We start from the raw sequence: 12,363 nt of genomic DNA, 5'->3' as shown, positions 1-12,363 counted from the left end.
TTTTAGCAGGACACAGTGCAGACACTATAGCTCATTTGAAACATGCGTCATCAAAATTTTGCACATCAACACATGCTATTTTTCGTTTAATAAATTCAGTTAAATCTATAAAAGAGCTTGCACGCATCAGATTATATTTGTTTATATTTACGCTTAAATTCAAAATTTCACTCAGTGTCCATTCTGAGTCCCTTTCATGGAACTTTTCTACACCTCGCTGAATGAGCTCTTGAACCTTTATTGTCCACCACTGTTTTAAGTCAGATGTCGCAAAAATCGCATTAGCTTTTTTGTTGAAATACTTTATTTCAGCTACTTATTCATCAGCCTTTTTTATAATATATTCAGCAGCCAATATTACGTAAACTTTGAGGGCCTCTGCTTTTTTAAGCATATTCTTTATTCAAGGTTTGAATAAAGCTTCAGCATCTTTTGAAAAAGAAGTAATGTCCAAATTCTTCAGATTCATAATCACTCCCGATTGTATGCGATTATTAAAACAACTTTCTGAATCTTGCCACTTTACACGATCTTTTATTCTTTCATGTTGTTGTAGTCCTTCAACAATTTTCAATAAACACTTTAATTTTAGCTGGATACCTTTTACAAGCGATATAGTGGATAAAAACTTTTGTTTTTCGTGGACAGTTGTATCATGTTTATATAGAAACTGCCTTAATATTTCTAAACTGTTAGTAGTAAGCTTTATCTATTTTAAAACTTTTTCTGGGTGAATAGGTGAACGTGCTAGAAGCGTGTAAGCTTCTAGAAAAACGTTGACAGTTTTCTTACAATCGAGCGCTGACATATTAGCTTAATGTATTGGGCAAAGTAGGCTTTATACTAAATCAAAATAGCAAGTCTTGTTCTTTATATAGCGTCAGAAGGTAGTAAACAAGATATACGCACTTATTCATAGAATTATTATACATAGAAAATCAATTATCTTATGCATTAACAAACGCGCATAAGATAAATATTAGAGGTGAATATTTAAAAGTAATCCGACACTCTTGACTGGCGCATCGCAATCAACATGTAGTTATACTTAATATGCTCAATAATTCGTAGAAAATGAATTGTCTTTAAACAAGCGTGAAACAAGAAACCCTCTGTTAGTCACCGCTGAAGTTCCAGTATACGCAGTTATTACGTTATTAAACTTGCATTTTATGCACTATGATTCACACGAAAAGATGTCATTTGATACATCTTACATGCACATTGTCGCACAAGCCGAGAACTTTCTCTCTTTAAGTCATACGCGGTAGAGAGCAGCCTCCTGGAGACAGTAGGGGAGTATGCCGTCCGAAGCCGCCCTGCAGCAGCCGCTGACGCATCACCACCGTCGCTCAGCTCTCTTTGCACTTTGCAGTCGAGCATATTATGCCGATAAAGATGCTCGACAGCAGAGAGTATGCCACCCGAAGCTACCCCGTGCATGTATCTCGGCGGCATAGCACTCACAAAACGCAGCGAGCGAGCGATAGAGAGAGAGAGAGAGAGAGAGAGAGAGAGAGAGAGAGAGAGAGAGAGAGAGAGAGCTTTCGATAATATGCATTTGCCATGTAAAAGTGCGTGGCTCGCGGAACAATAGATGAAACTTGATTCGCGCTCGGCTAGCTGCATTGAGTGCTGCCGTGTTCGAGAATTTTCTATCTCTTCATAATGACCTTGAGCAGCCTCCTGCAGACAGCAGAGAGTATGCTGGCCAGAGTGTGTCGCCTCGATAAACACGCCCGTGCTGTAACTTGATCTGCATGCTCCGCGCCAGTACGCTAGAATATTCTAATACGTAATATTCTGCCGCGGTGGTGCGAGAAAGAGCTCCCGATGTTGCGGTTCGGCCTTGAACAGCCTCCTGGACAATGGTCGTTGCCAGGAGTAAGCTGCCGGAGTCTCCTGCATGCACCGTCGCTGCTCGCGTTGCGGCTCGACCTTCAGCAGCTTCCTGGGCAATGTTCGTTGCCAGGAGTAAGCTGCCGGAGTCTCTTACATGCATCGTCGCTGCTCGCATGAGCTTACATAAGGGTGGGGAGGCGCAGCTTTGCTCTCTCACCTGTACAGGTGAGTCGAAGAGTCGAGTGGTGGGAGGAGCCAGAAATGAAGACCTCCTAATGCTTGGTGTCAGGAGTACCCCCTTTCAACCCCCTCATCACTGTCTTCGCGCTGCACACCTAGTAAAATTTCTTACCGACTGAGACAGGTGTGCTGATGACGTCACTACTCACACACACACTTAAAGGTTAGCATTGCATGTCCCTAAGAACCTATGTATAACGTGTAGTTGTAGTGGTGAGATCGCGTGCATGTATATGAAAAAGTCGAGTGGTGGGGGGAGCCAGAACCGGCCTTGTTTAGCTACTCTTATTAGTCTTTGACGCAAAAGTGTGTAATATACTAATCTTCGACGCAAACAAGCGCAATGTATTATTTGTTCGAATGCCATTCGTTAATGCGTTTATATGCTTAGCTATGACCGCGGTACGAAAGTACCTTATAGTTTTGTCAGCAAAAAATGTGTGAGATGCAGATTTCAAGTTTTTTTTGCATACATTATAGTAATATTCACAGTAGTAATATAAAACATTTTGTTACAGAGCAAACTGTCGAAGGAGTATGCAACAGCAGGTGATTTCGATGATGTGCACAATTTACTTGTAGTTAATTCTAAAGATTTATCAGACTCATCAGTCTCATCATGTTCTTATGAGAAAAGCAACCATAGGGGCGGAATAATTGGTAAAACACCATCGCTACAATCAGAACCTATACCAATCTATCATAAGGATGAGAGGTATTTACTGACTTTTTTCCTGAACAATCAATTAATTATTTAAAATAATGTTTTGTGAAATGTTAATTAACAGTAAAAAAACACTTTCTGTATAAATAGATCACAGCAACAAATTAAAAAAGCAATAATTGAAAACGAATTTTTGGGAAATTTAGAGGAGTCACAAATAAATACTATTGTATCAGCCATGTATCCGAAATTAATCAAACCAAATACACTTGTGATTCAAGAAGGTGATATAGGTAAATATATATATATATATATATATATATATCTTCTTACATATATTCTTAACTTGTTAGCGTTAAATTTAGCAGCCTCCTTACCCCTTCTTTCGTTCTCCTTACATTCTCTACAAATATGTCTCGACTGCTTCTAAAAAAATCTTGGTATTGTTATCAATACGTGCCTAAGGAGGTCGACGAGAAGATGAGTGATGTAATCTTACCCGAACTAGAGGTTTTTACTTACTAAAGGTGTTGCCGCGACGGTTGAGATTCTAGAATGTAATATCGGACAAATGCGTGTTTGCTACTTTAAATAATTGTGTTGCACTGAAGAGGGCAAATTATGATTGGAATGTCAGAAGGCGTGAATTCGCAAAGGTGAGAGAGTCTTAGTCGAAACACAGATATATGGTCGCTGTCTGAAGGATGTAAGAATCATGAGCAGTTTGTCCAGACACAGTGTAGATATCAATAGACTAGAGGATGGGCAGGCTCTGCTATGTCCTTTTTAAGGTTCTGACACAGGGATGTGCAAGTCGTGGGATGATATTGATTAAACACCTCACAATCTTATTCTTAGCAGACTCCTTTATTTAATGCCATGTACAGTAAGGCCTTGGTTAATTTGTGAAGCGTACGCATCGGAGCATACCCAGAGCGGGACTGACTATTGCTCACCACTGCCGAATCTGCTCGCGTACATTACGCGGGCAGCGTACACTGCCGTACTACAATCGTGCTCGAATGCAACTTATACATCAGTTACAGCAGGCTCACCGAGGATAAAGTTGTGAGATGCTCGACAAGATCGGTTAAGGTTCTTTTTAGAGATTTCTTTCAACCAGAGAGGTAGCTCGGAGAAAGATCCACCAGGATGTTTGGATACTCCTAAATAAGTCAGCGTTCCTAAAAGTGGCAGAATAGAAGGCGGTAAATTTGAACGGTTAAAAATTTTCCGAAAAAAAGTTGAAAATCATTTTTCGATATCGGACAATTAATTAGGCACTAAAAGAAGTAAAGTTACTGTTATAAAATAATTTATTGATTTGTAGAATAATTATAAACAATCATTGAACTTTTGACGTACTCTCACGCAAATGACATTATTGAAATCGTAAACATTTTTAATTTAGACGACAGTATACGTGTTGAAAACGATTAAGTCATAAACTTTAGGGTCAGTACTAATTATTTAGAAATTACAAGAGTAATAACAATGTTTAAATGATGCATAATTATAAGAGAAACGAGAAAGCCCCTTTTACTGTATGCATATAAACGGCCGCGACGTCAACGTCCAGCCTTTGCTACCTGGATGTTTCAATTGCAGTAGACGCCACCATTACCGCAACTGCCTACATCCAGCCACCGTCTTCTGTTATCGATGTGGCCGCGGAAACGTCACCGTACGCGACTGCCCACACTGCGCACCAGGATGGCGAAAGGAAGGGCCGTACATCCGTCGTTTTAGGACTCACGTTCCTCGTGACCAACCGCTCCATCCCAGAGAAGGCCTCGACGAGTTGCAGCAGTTCTCTCAACGACCAAGACATACCTTCACGCGTATGGAGCCATACTGAGGAAGAATCGTGGTTTTCTAATGTAGAAAGTTATCTTATTGTTGCTACCTCATATATTCTTGTTTACCTTTTCTGGATTATTAATTTTGTTTAAACTATTATTTAGTTTGAAGTTCCTCCGCCTGATTAACCGTTAATCAGACACATCGCGAAAGTAATGTTCAATAGTTTGTAACGCGCATAAAGTGTTTGCCTTATTATTACACCGGCACACAAAATAAAAAAAGTTGTCTGCGCGAGAAATCAGACCTATCTATCTTTATGTTTTTCGGGTCGCTGAATTCGAATATAAGGTCAGTTAGGCCCCATCACGTCAGGGTCAAGGTCAGTTGGAGGTCAAATTAAGAAGAAAAGGTTTAAAAAAATTAAAATGCCATATATTTATGTTTTCTTGGTCGCTGAATCCAAATCCGGGATCAGTTTGGCCCCATCTCGTGAGGTTCAAGGTCAGTTCAAGGTCAAACTGAGAAGAAATGATTAAAAGAAATAAAAATGCCATACATTTATGTTTTTTCGGTCGCTGAAGCCGAATCCGGGGTCAGTTTTACCCGATCACGTCAGGTTCAAGGTCAGTTCAAGGTCAAACTGAGAAGAAATGGTTAAAAGAAATAAAAATGCCATACATTTATGTTTTTTTGGTCGCTGAATCTGAATCTGGGGTCAGTTTTACACGATCACGTCAGGTTCAAGGTCAGTTCGAGGTCAAATTGGGAAGTAACGGTTAAAAAAATTAAAATGCTATATATTCATGTTTTTTTTTTGGTCGCTGAATCCAAATCCGGAATCAGTTTGGCCCCATCACTTCAGGGTCAAGGTCAGTTCAAGGTCAAACTGAGAAGATACAGTTTAAACCGATTAAAATGTCATATCAAAACTTTCCAAAAATGGAAAAAGATACCGAAAAATTGTAAAAAATCTTATTTAATCACATAATATCTTCCTTGTGTACAGAGAAAAGTTGCTTTCGTTTATATTTTTTTCTTATTTTGCTTTTTTTCCACTAGCTAAGTAACTCTCGATGTCTTTCTTTACTCCTTTTTTCTCTTGTAACGAACTCTTTTTACTTCAAATGACCTATGCAATGGGTTTCTTTTTCTCTTTTTGTTATTTGTTTTAATGTCTCTCTTCAGTGTCCAGCAAAAATCTGCCATCATGTTGACATTCCATCTTCCTTGGTATCGATTCTCAATTACACTTATATCTTGATGAAATCGTTCTCCCTGTTCTTCACTGACATCTCTTAGATTAAGAGGGAAGTAATCAAGATGGGAATGTAAGTAATTCATTTTATAACTCATCAAGCAACCCAAATTTTTGAAATTCTCCAACATTTGTTCAACTAGTTCCTGATAGTTCTCACTCTTTTTATTTCCTAAAAAGTTCTCACGAACAGTTTTAAAACTTTGCCATGCAGCTTTTTCTGTGTCGTTTATTTTTGTGATAAATGTTTCGTCTTCAAATAGAGTACGAATTTGAGGACCATCAAAAATACCTTCTTTTAATTTAGCTTCACTTATTGCGGGAAACTTTTCTCCCAAATACTGGAAACAATCGCCATCTTTATCCAGAGCTTTGACGAACTGCTTCATGAGGCCAAGTTTGATATGAAGTGGTGGTAGCAGATAGTTTGATGGGTTAATCAATGGCGTACGTATAATGTTCCTCGATCCTGGTTCAAAATGTGTTCTAGTTGGCCATACTTTCTTAACGTAGTGATTTACCCTGTCTCTACTATCCCATAAACACAAGAAGCAGGGATTTTTAGTAAAACCTGATTGTTGTCCTAAGATCATGGTTGCAATTTTAAGATCACCACAAATTTTCCATTGATGTTCCAAGTACTTTATTTGTTCCAATACAATTTCTAAATTTTCATAAGTTTCTTTCAGCTTAGTCGAGTGAGCTATGGGAATGGATGCAAACCTGTTTCCGTTATGAAGCAGAACAGCTTTCAGACTTCGTTTTGACGAATCAATAAAAAGTCTCCATTCCTCGTCTTTATACGTATTCGGTTTTATTGCATCGACTAAACCTTTAACATCTATACAATATACCAACGAATTCTCTTCATCGTTCGTAAAAAAATTCCTAAATTCTTTTTCTCTATCTCGATAAAAAGAGGCCGTTGTTCCTTTTACTAACAGATTTTTCGTTTTAAGAACTGACGCTAGATATTCTCCTCCATCTTTAGGTAATCCTAAATTTCGAATAAGATCACTTAACTCTTCTTGGTTAAAGGTTTCTGGAGCTTTTCTTGTACTAGCTGGCAGGTATTCTTCGTTTGAGGATTCTTCGTCAGATTGCTTCAGATTCGTCAGAATGCTTTGGTACTGAAGTAGCCAATCAAAATGTAAACTGGGTGCCACAAAAAGTTTGCAGTAGATGTTATACGATGGTAACACGCTGGGAAAGAGATAAAACAGAAAGAAACTTGAAATTTACAAAACCAATGATATGGTCTTCTCCAACGTGTGAAAATGACTGCTATTTTTGTATGACTAATACCAAAGGTTTTAACACGGCTACTAAATCTAAAATTGTATACGCAGACGTTTTTTCAGTAGTGAAACCTGTGAGAATAGAAGTCAGGGATAAAACTGTTAGTATCAAACCCATGGATGTGGACCGCTCAGGCGAAGTAGAAGAAATGCAAGTTGATGAGTCCTGTGACGAAGAAGGTTCTGAGGTTGAAGAAGAATCTGGACGTCTGGAAGACGACTACCTGCTTTCTAACACGCTTTCTGGACTAGCTGCTTTCAGAGACTTTGTCTGGACTAGCTGCTTTTCATTTTTGACCGTCGATATCATCGAACCCGAAGCAGATTACGATTAAGGAATATAACGAAATACGGAAAAAAGAAATTCTGCCCGTCTATAGTGAGTTATACAAGAAACAAAAAGAAGAAGACAAGTTATTAATTAATAAACAACAAGGCCCTTCATTAGAATGCTATATACACGGACAACCACGCCGTTACGATCCAAGAAGTGTAAAACAACTAAGAAAAACTTTTTCTTTGCAGGAGAATGATGACCACACAACGTCGCTCAAGTATACTTACGGCAGAATTCTGACTGACTACACTGTACTATTCTCGGGAAAGGAACTCAAAAACTCAAGCTTATTAATGGAAGCCAAATTATTATGCGAGGAAATTTATCAAGATCTGCAGGAAATAGCACTATTCAGCAGAAGAAGGAGAAGAGGATTAATAAATGAAGCGGGGAAAATGATCAAATATATATTCAGGAATCCAGATTCTGACCATTTGGAAAAAAATTAACAATTATCTAGAAAATTTTGAAAAACAGCAGAATGCGGATATCGCGTTTTTAAACAAAACAATAACTTGTATGAATCAAATTAGGAGAATGATAAAAAACACCTTTTACAAGGTAAAATGTTGGCAACTATAAGTTTGGCCTGCACCCTGGTAGAAAATAACCCCACAGTTGGTTATGGTTGGCTAACAAACCTGTTAAAAACGTCATTTTGGTCAACAGTTTACCGTTGATAAGCATTTCTACCAGGGCATCTTCATAAATCAGTACATTTGTACAAAAATTCTATTCTAATTTCTCCTTCAAATTTTCTGTATATGCTCATAAATATACATTGATGAATATAGTGAAATCAGTTTTATATATGTCAAGAATCAAGCATTAAAGTTTAGCAGGTGAGATAAGATCAGCTGACTAGTGTTACGTCCGATATTCGGCGCACAATATAAAAATCTCCGTTTTCAGTCAGCTTCCGCTGAACTCGGGATGGAGTCGTTCCTTATTTTATTTTAAAAATTCGCGTGAGTTTTAAACAAATATCCCTTCCCACTCTAATGAACAGGTTTAGTTAGTTTGTAGGTCAAAGGGCCTCCGACGAGCGAAGTCCAATCAACCCTCCAAACTTCCAAATAAGTTCTCCCAAAAATATTTGTGATAATGAGTGGCAGCGTTCAAACCCTGCTCATTACTCAAATTCCCAGCCATTTTTAAATTTACCCTTATAAAAATCTTACTTACTTTTTCAATTGTAGATTGAATCAAATTCAAAGTTTACAAGTTTGTAAACTTCTTCCTTCCTTTGATATTTATTAATATTTATGTTGATAGGTAGATTTCTGAAAAATAATTATAAAACACTTCGCTTCAAATATTTTCTTTTTAATAATATATTTTTCTTTTACTTAGAAATATTTTATAATGCACGCTTTTGCCACCACGGCTTAAAATTTGAAGTTATTTAGGAGCAGCCACTTCGACTGAACTCCTCGACAGGACTTAACTTTCCTCCGCACGCTTTTCCTCGCTTCATCCCCGCGTCGCATCTTTTCCCTCTCCAACCCGATTTTTCCTACATGCCCATCCCTTTGGGTCTGCGTCAGCGCCCTCTATATCGCTCATCGACCTATAGCGTCGCATCTTACCGCTTGGCTGCCGCCTCTTCCGATCCTCTCCCGCTCCCTTTTTCCCCCCCCACTACTCTCTTAGCCTTGCCGATTCTTCTCTAGATCGCCGTACCTGTACCGTTTTCTACTCTACTATTTTTATTTTATAATTATTTATAAATTTACATTATTTGTTCATATCTATCATAACTATTGTCAAATTTGTTTATTATTTAATATTAAAATTTCAAAACTTTACTATAATATTTAATTATTATTTAAACTTAATTCTGTTTCTATATTATCCCAGTTATTATATTCATAAACTATCTATTTAAACTAAAAACAAATCATAAAATCTGTGCGAGTATAATTTTATTTTTACGCCGCGAACACGAGCTCTTCCTGTAAACTAATAATCTTTGAACGAAATAAAATATGCACATGTACAACAATATAGTTTTCAACTGTCCATACCTTATGTGAATTTAAATTTATATTTTATTTACAACAAATGCTTCTACTGTTAAACTACTTTTATTTTGTAACGTTCTATATAGCCTCGCATCTGCGTCGCAAAACTTAGAAACTTGCGCCGCTCGATTATCGTCTCGTCGCCGAGTTTTCGACAAACAAGGTCGTTAAAGTATTTGAATTTCCTATCTACGCACAAAGTTTACGATTGGGCCGCTGTCCGCCGTATACCGATCCCAATCGCTATACCTACGCTCGCACTTAATGACTATTTCCTCGGACTGCCTAACTCCGGACGCTCGCCTGCTCTTAAGCCCTACGGTACATACATTTTCTTTTTTTGAACGCAGCTGCGTCTACATTTTATTTATTTTAAAATTTTTATATTTTTCATTTATAATATATATATATATATATATATATATATATATATATATATATATATATATATATATATATATATATATATATATAATCTATGACGTAACACTAGTGGTTATTAAAAAAAAAAAAACTACAATTTTCAATTAATATCCATCATTTCATAATCTATACAATCAAAATTCCTATCCTCGATTCCATTGAATTTTCCCCATTTCAAAGACTTGCTATAATCAACCAGAATAATTGGACGGAAATCATAACAATACCATGGAAGGTGGATGGGTCAATAATAAAATTATTTCCAAGAAAATGTCAGTTGATATATCAGAACGACTATATATGTCATCAAATCCTCTCTGAAGATTTAAAAACAATTGCCATTTTAACAAATACACCTCTAGCATTGGCATACACACTCTCAAATAATTTAACATTAATAACCAGCAATTATCGAATTGAAATTGAAAACAATAAGGACGAAGTCACATTTTACGGAACAAATATTTTCAAAGGTAGCAATCTGTTCATACAAGGACGCAAAATGAACGACAATCTTAGAGAATTCAAGATGCCAGAAGTTCAACCTCTGATCATTGAAAGTCATCAACGAAGGTTTAAGCCATTAATAACACACGTCATACCTACAATGAGGACACCAACATTTACGAAATTTGGAACAGAATTCCACACGTCAATAACAATATTTGTAATTGTCAAGCTAATTATAATTATTGGAACAATTTTCATTATATATAAATATAAATGCAAAGGCAAGAGACCACAGCATACCAAAATAAGGACTGACGAGGACGTCATTCAACTCGGGTATGGTGGAGTTATGTAAACCGTAATAACCATCACTTGTTATCGATCGCCTTCCACATTTTGTATTAATCGCCTTCCAGCTTCTCGAAACCTGCAACAATGGGATGTTTATGCTTTCGGTTGTTGGCACGTACAGCGAAGCATGCATAAAGAACAATAGAAAGAGAAATGAAACGAACAAATTTCTGACCGTTTTAAAAAGGCTCTTGCTCCGGTAACAAGCCAGTCTCTGTCGGGTCTTCGAGCTGTAAAGACGTATCAAATAAACGCAACGGATAGAGGGCAGACATCTGGCGAAAATTCTGGCGGATCTCAAGAAAGACAATTTGAGATTAGAATAAATATTGAGTACACATATATTGATTTGCTAACAACTCGATGACTACATTTATTCATAATTTTGCTAATAAATCAGTTCTATTTCTTTAGTATTATAATTAGCTTCATCTGAAATAGCCCTACTCTACAACCTACACTTTATTCAACTTAAGTGAACCAACTTTTAAAAAAGTAAAAGGTTAGACGAGTTTGATATATTCTGCAACGAAAAACAGATAAAAAAAACTGGGATCAATCAACCAAAGTCAAGTTTATTATATTTAATCATAAAAAAGCAACATTTTTTTGGTCAATAAAGGGGGATTACTTAACTTAAAGTCTCGAATTATTTCTACACCTAGACACTAAAAACTACATGTGAGCAAGCATGCTGAAAACCGATTAGAAAGCAATATCCTTCTGTATATAGCTGTGCGGCCAACTTCACGGTCCTAACACTTGTTGCGGCTAACTTAACGGTCCTAACATTTTTGATTTGATTCGAGCATTTTGTGAATGACACACTCGTGTATTATATCGAAAGTAGCTATTTTTATCAATATTTTTGTTGAAAATCATAGTTTGGCATAATAAAACATGATGTAAGTCAAAATATATTAGAGACAACAAAGAAACGCATTTATTTCTTTGTAATGAAAAATGCGAACATAGAAGTAAATAGTAGCGGGGGCGCCGCGGCTTTGTCTGCTTCTCAAACTCGCCTTCCTGGCGCTGCTGCACCACTTGATTAACATAACAATAGAGCAAAATTTCTTGTCTAACAAAACTAAAATCAGACTTTATTCATTAGTACATGCATTATGACTTCGAGTACATGAGACAAAATTTCCACATTTTTCTTGGCATCGGTGTTGGGACCAAAATCTTAAATCAACCAATTAAAATGATTGCATGAGGAATTTTATTGTTACTTATTCATCGGCAATTTCAAGAAGAGTAAATATCAATAGATTTTGAATTATAGTTCAAGAACTTTTCAAAAAATGCAAAAAAATTTTAAGCATTGGATAGTGGTTTTTAATTTTTAAAGATAAGAAATTTCTAATAGATTCAGAGCTGCAAATCAAAACCTATTGATGTTTTTTTTTCGGAAATGCCGAAAGCTGCTAAATAATTTAAACTCTAATTCATTATGTAATTATTTGAATAGGCTGATTTGAGATTTTGGTCCGAATCACCAATGCCAAGCAAAATGACATACATATACATTACATGGGCAAATATTGAATACAATAGCGAATGCTATAGCAAAAACACCGCAATCATAAGAATTAGTCTTATACTGTACTTGTTCAAAAGATATGCGTAAATTATCTTTATTTGGAAACAGCCTATAAATACCAATTTTATGA

At 36.6% G+C, this 12,363-nt stretch overlaps 1 protein-coding gene across 12 annotated transcripts in view; it reads left to right on the top strand.

Annotated features, from left to right (window-relative positions):
* LOC100114234 (cGMP-dependent protein kinase) overlaps positions 1 to 12,363 on the top strand; it is a 474,555-nt gene that overhangs the window by 144,328 nt on the left and 317,864 nt on the right. For all 12 annotated transcript variants that reach the window (XM_032601578.1, XM_032601577.1, XM_031925292.2 and 9 more), the window contains 2 exon segments: positions 2,601 to 2,797; positions 2,897 to 3,039. In XM_032601578.1, coding sequence (XP_032457469.1) covers positions 2,601 to 2,797; positions 2,897 to 3,039 — 340 coding nt within the window.

Source organism: Nasonia vitripennis (assembly GCF_009193385.2).
Source record: "Nasonia vitripennis strain AsymCx chromosome 2 unlocalized genomic scaffold, Nvit_psr_1.1 chr2_random0009, whole genome shotgun sequence".
Classification (NCBI taxonomy): domain Eukaryota; kingdom Metazoa; phylum Arthropoda; class Insecta; order Hymenoptera; family Pteromalidae; genus Nasonia; species Nasonia vitripennis.
Note: the sequence above shows the minus strand (reverse complement) of the source record. Positions and strands in the feature narration are given on the sequence as shown.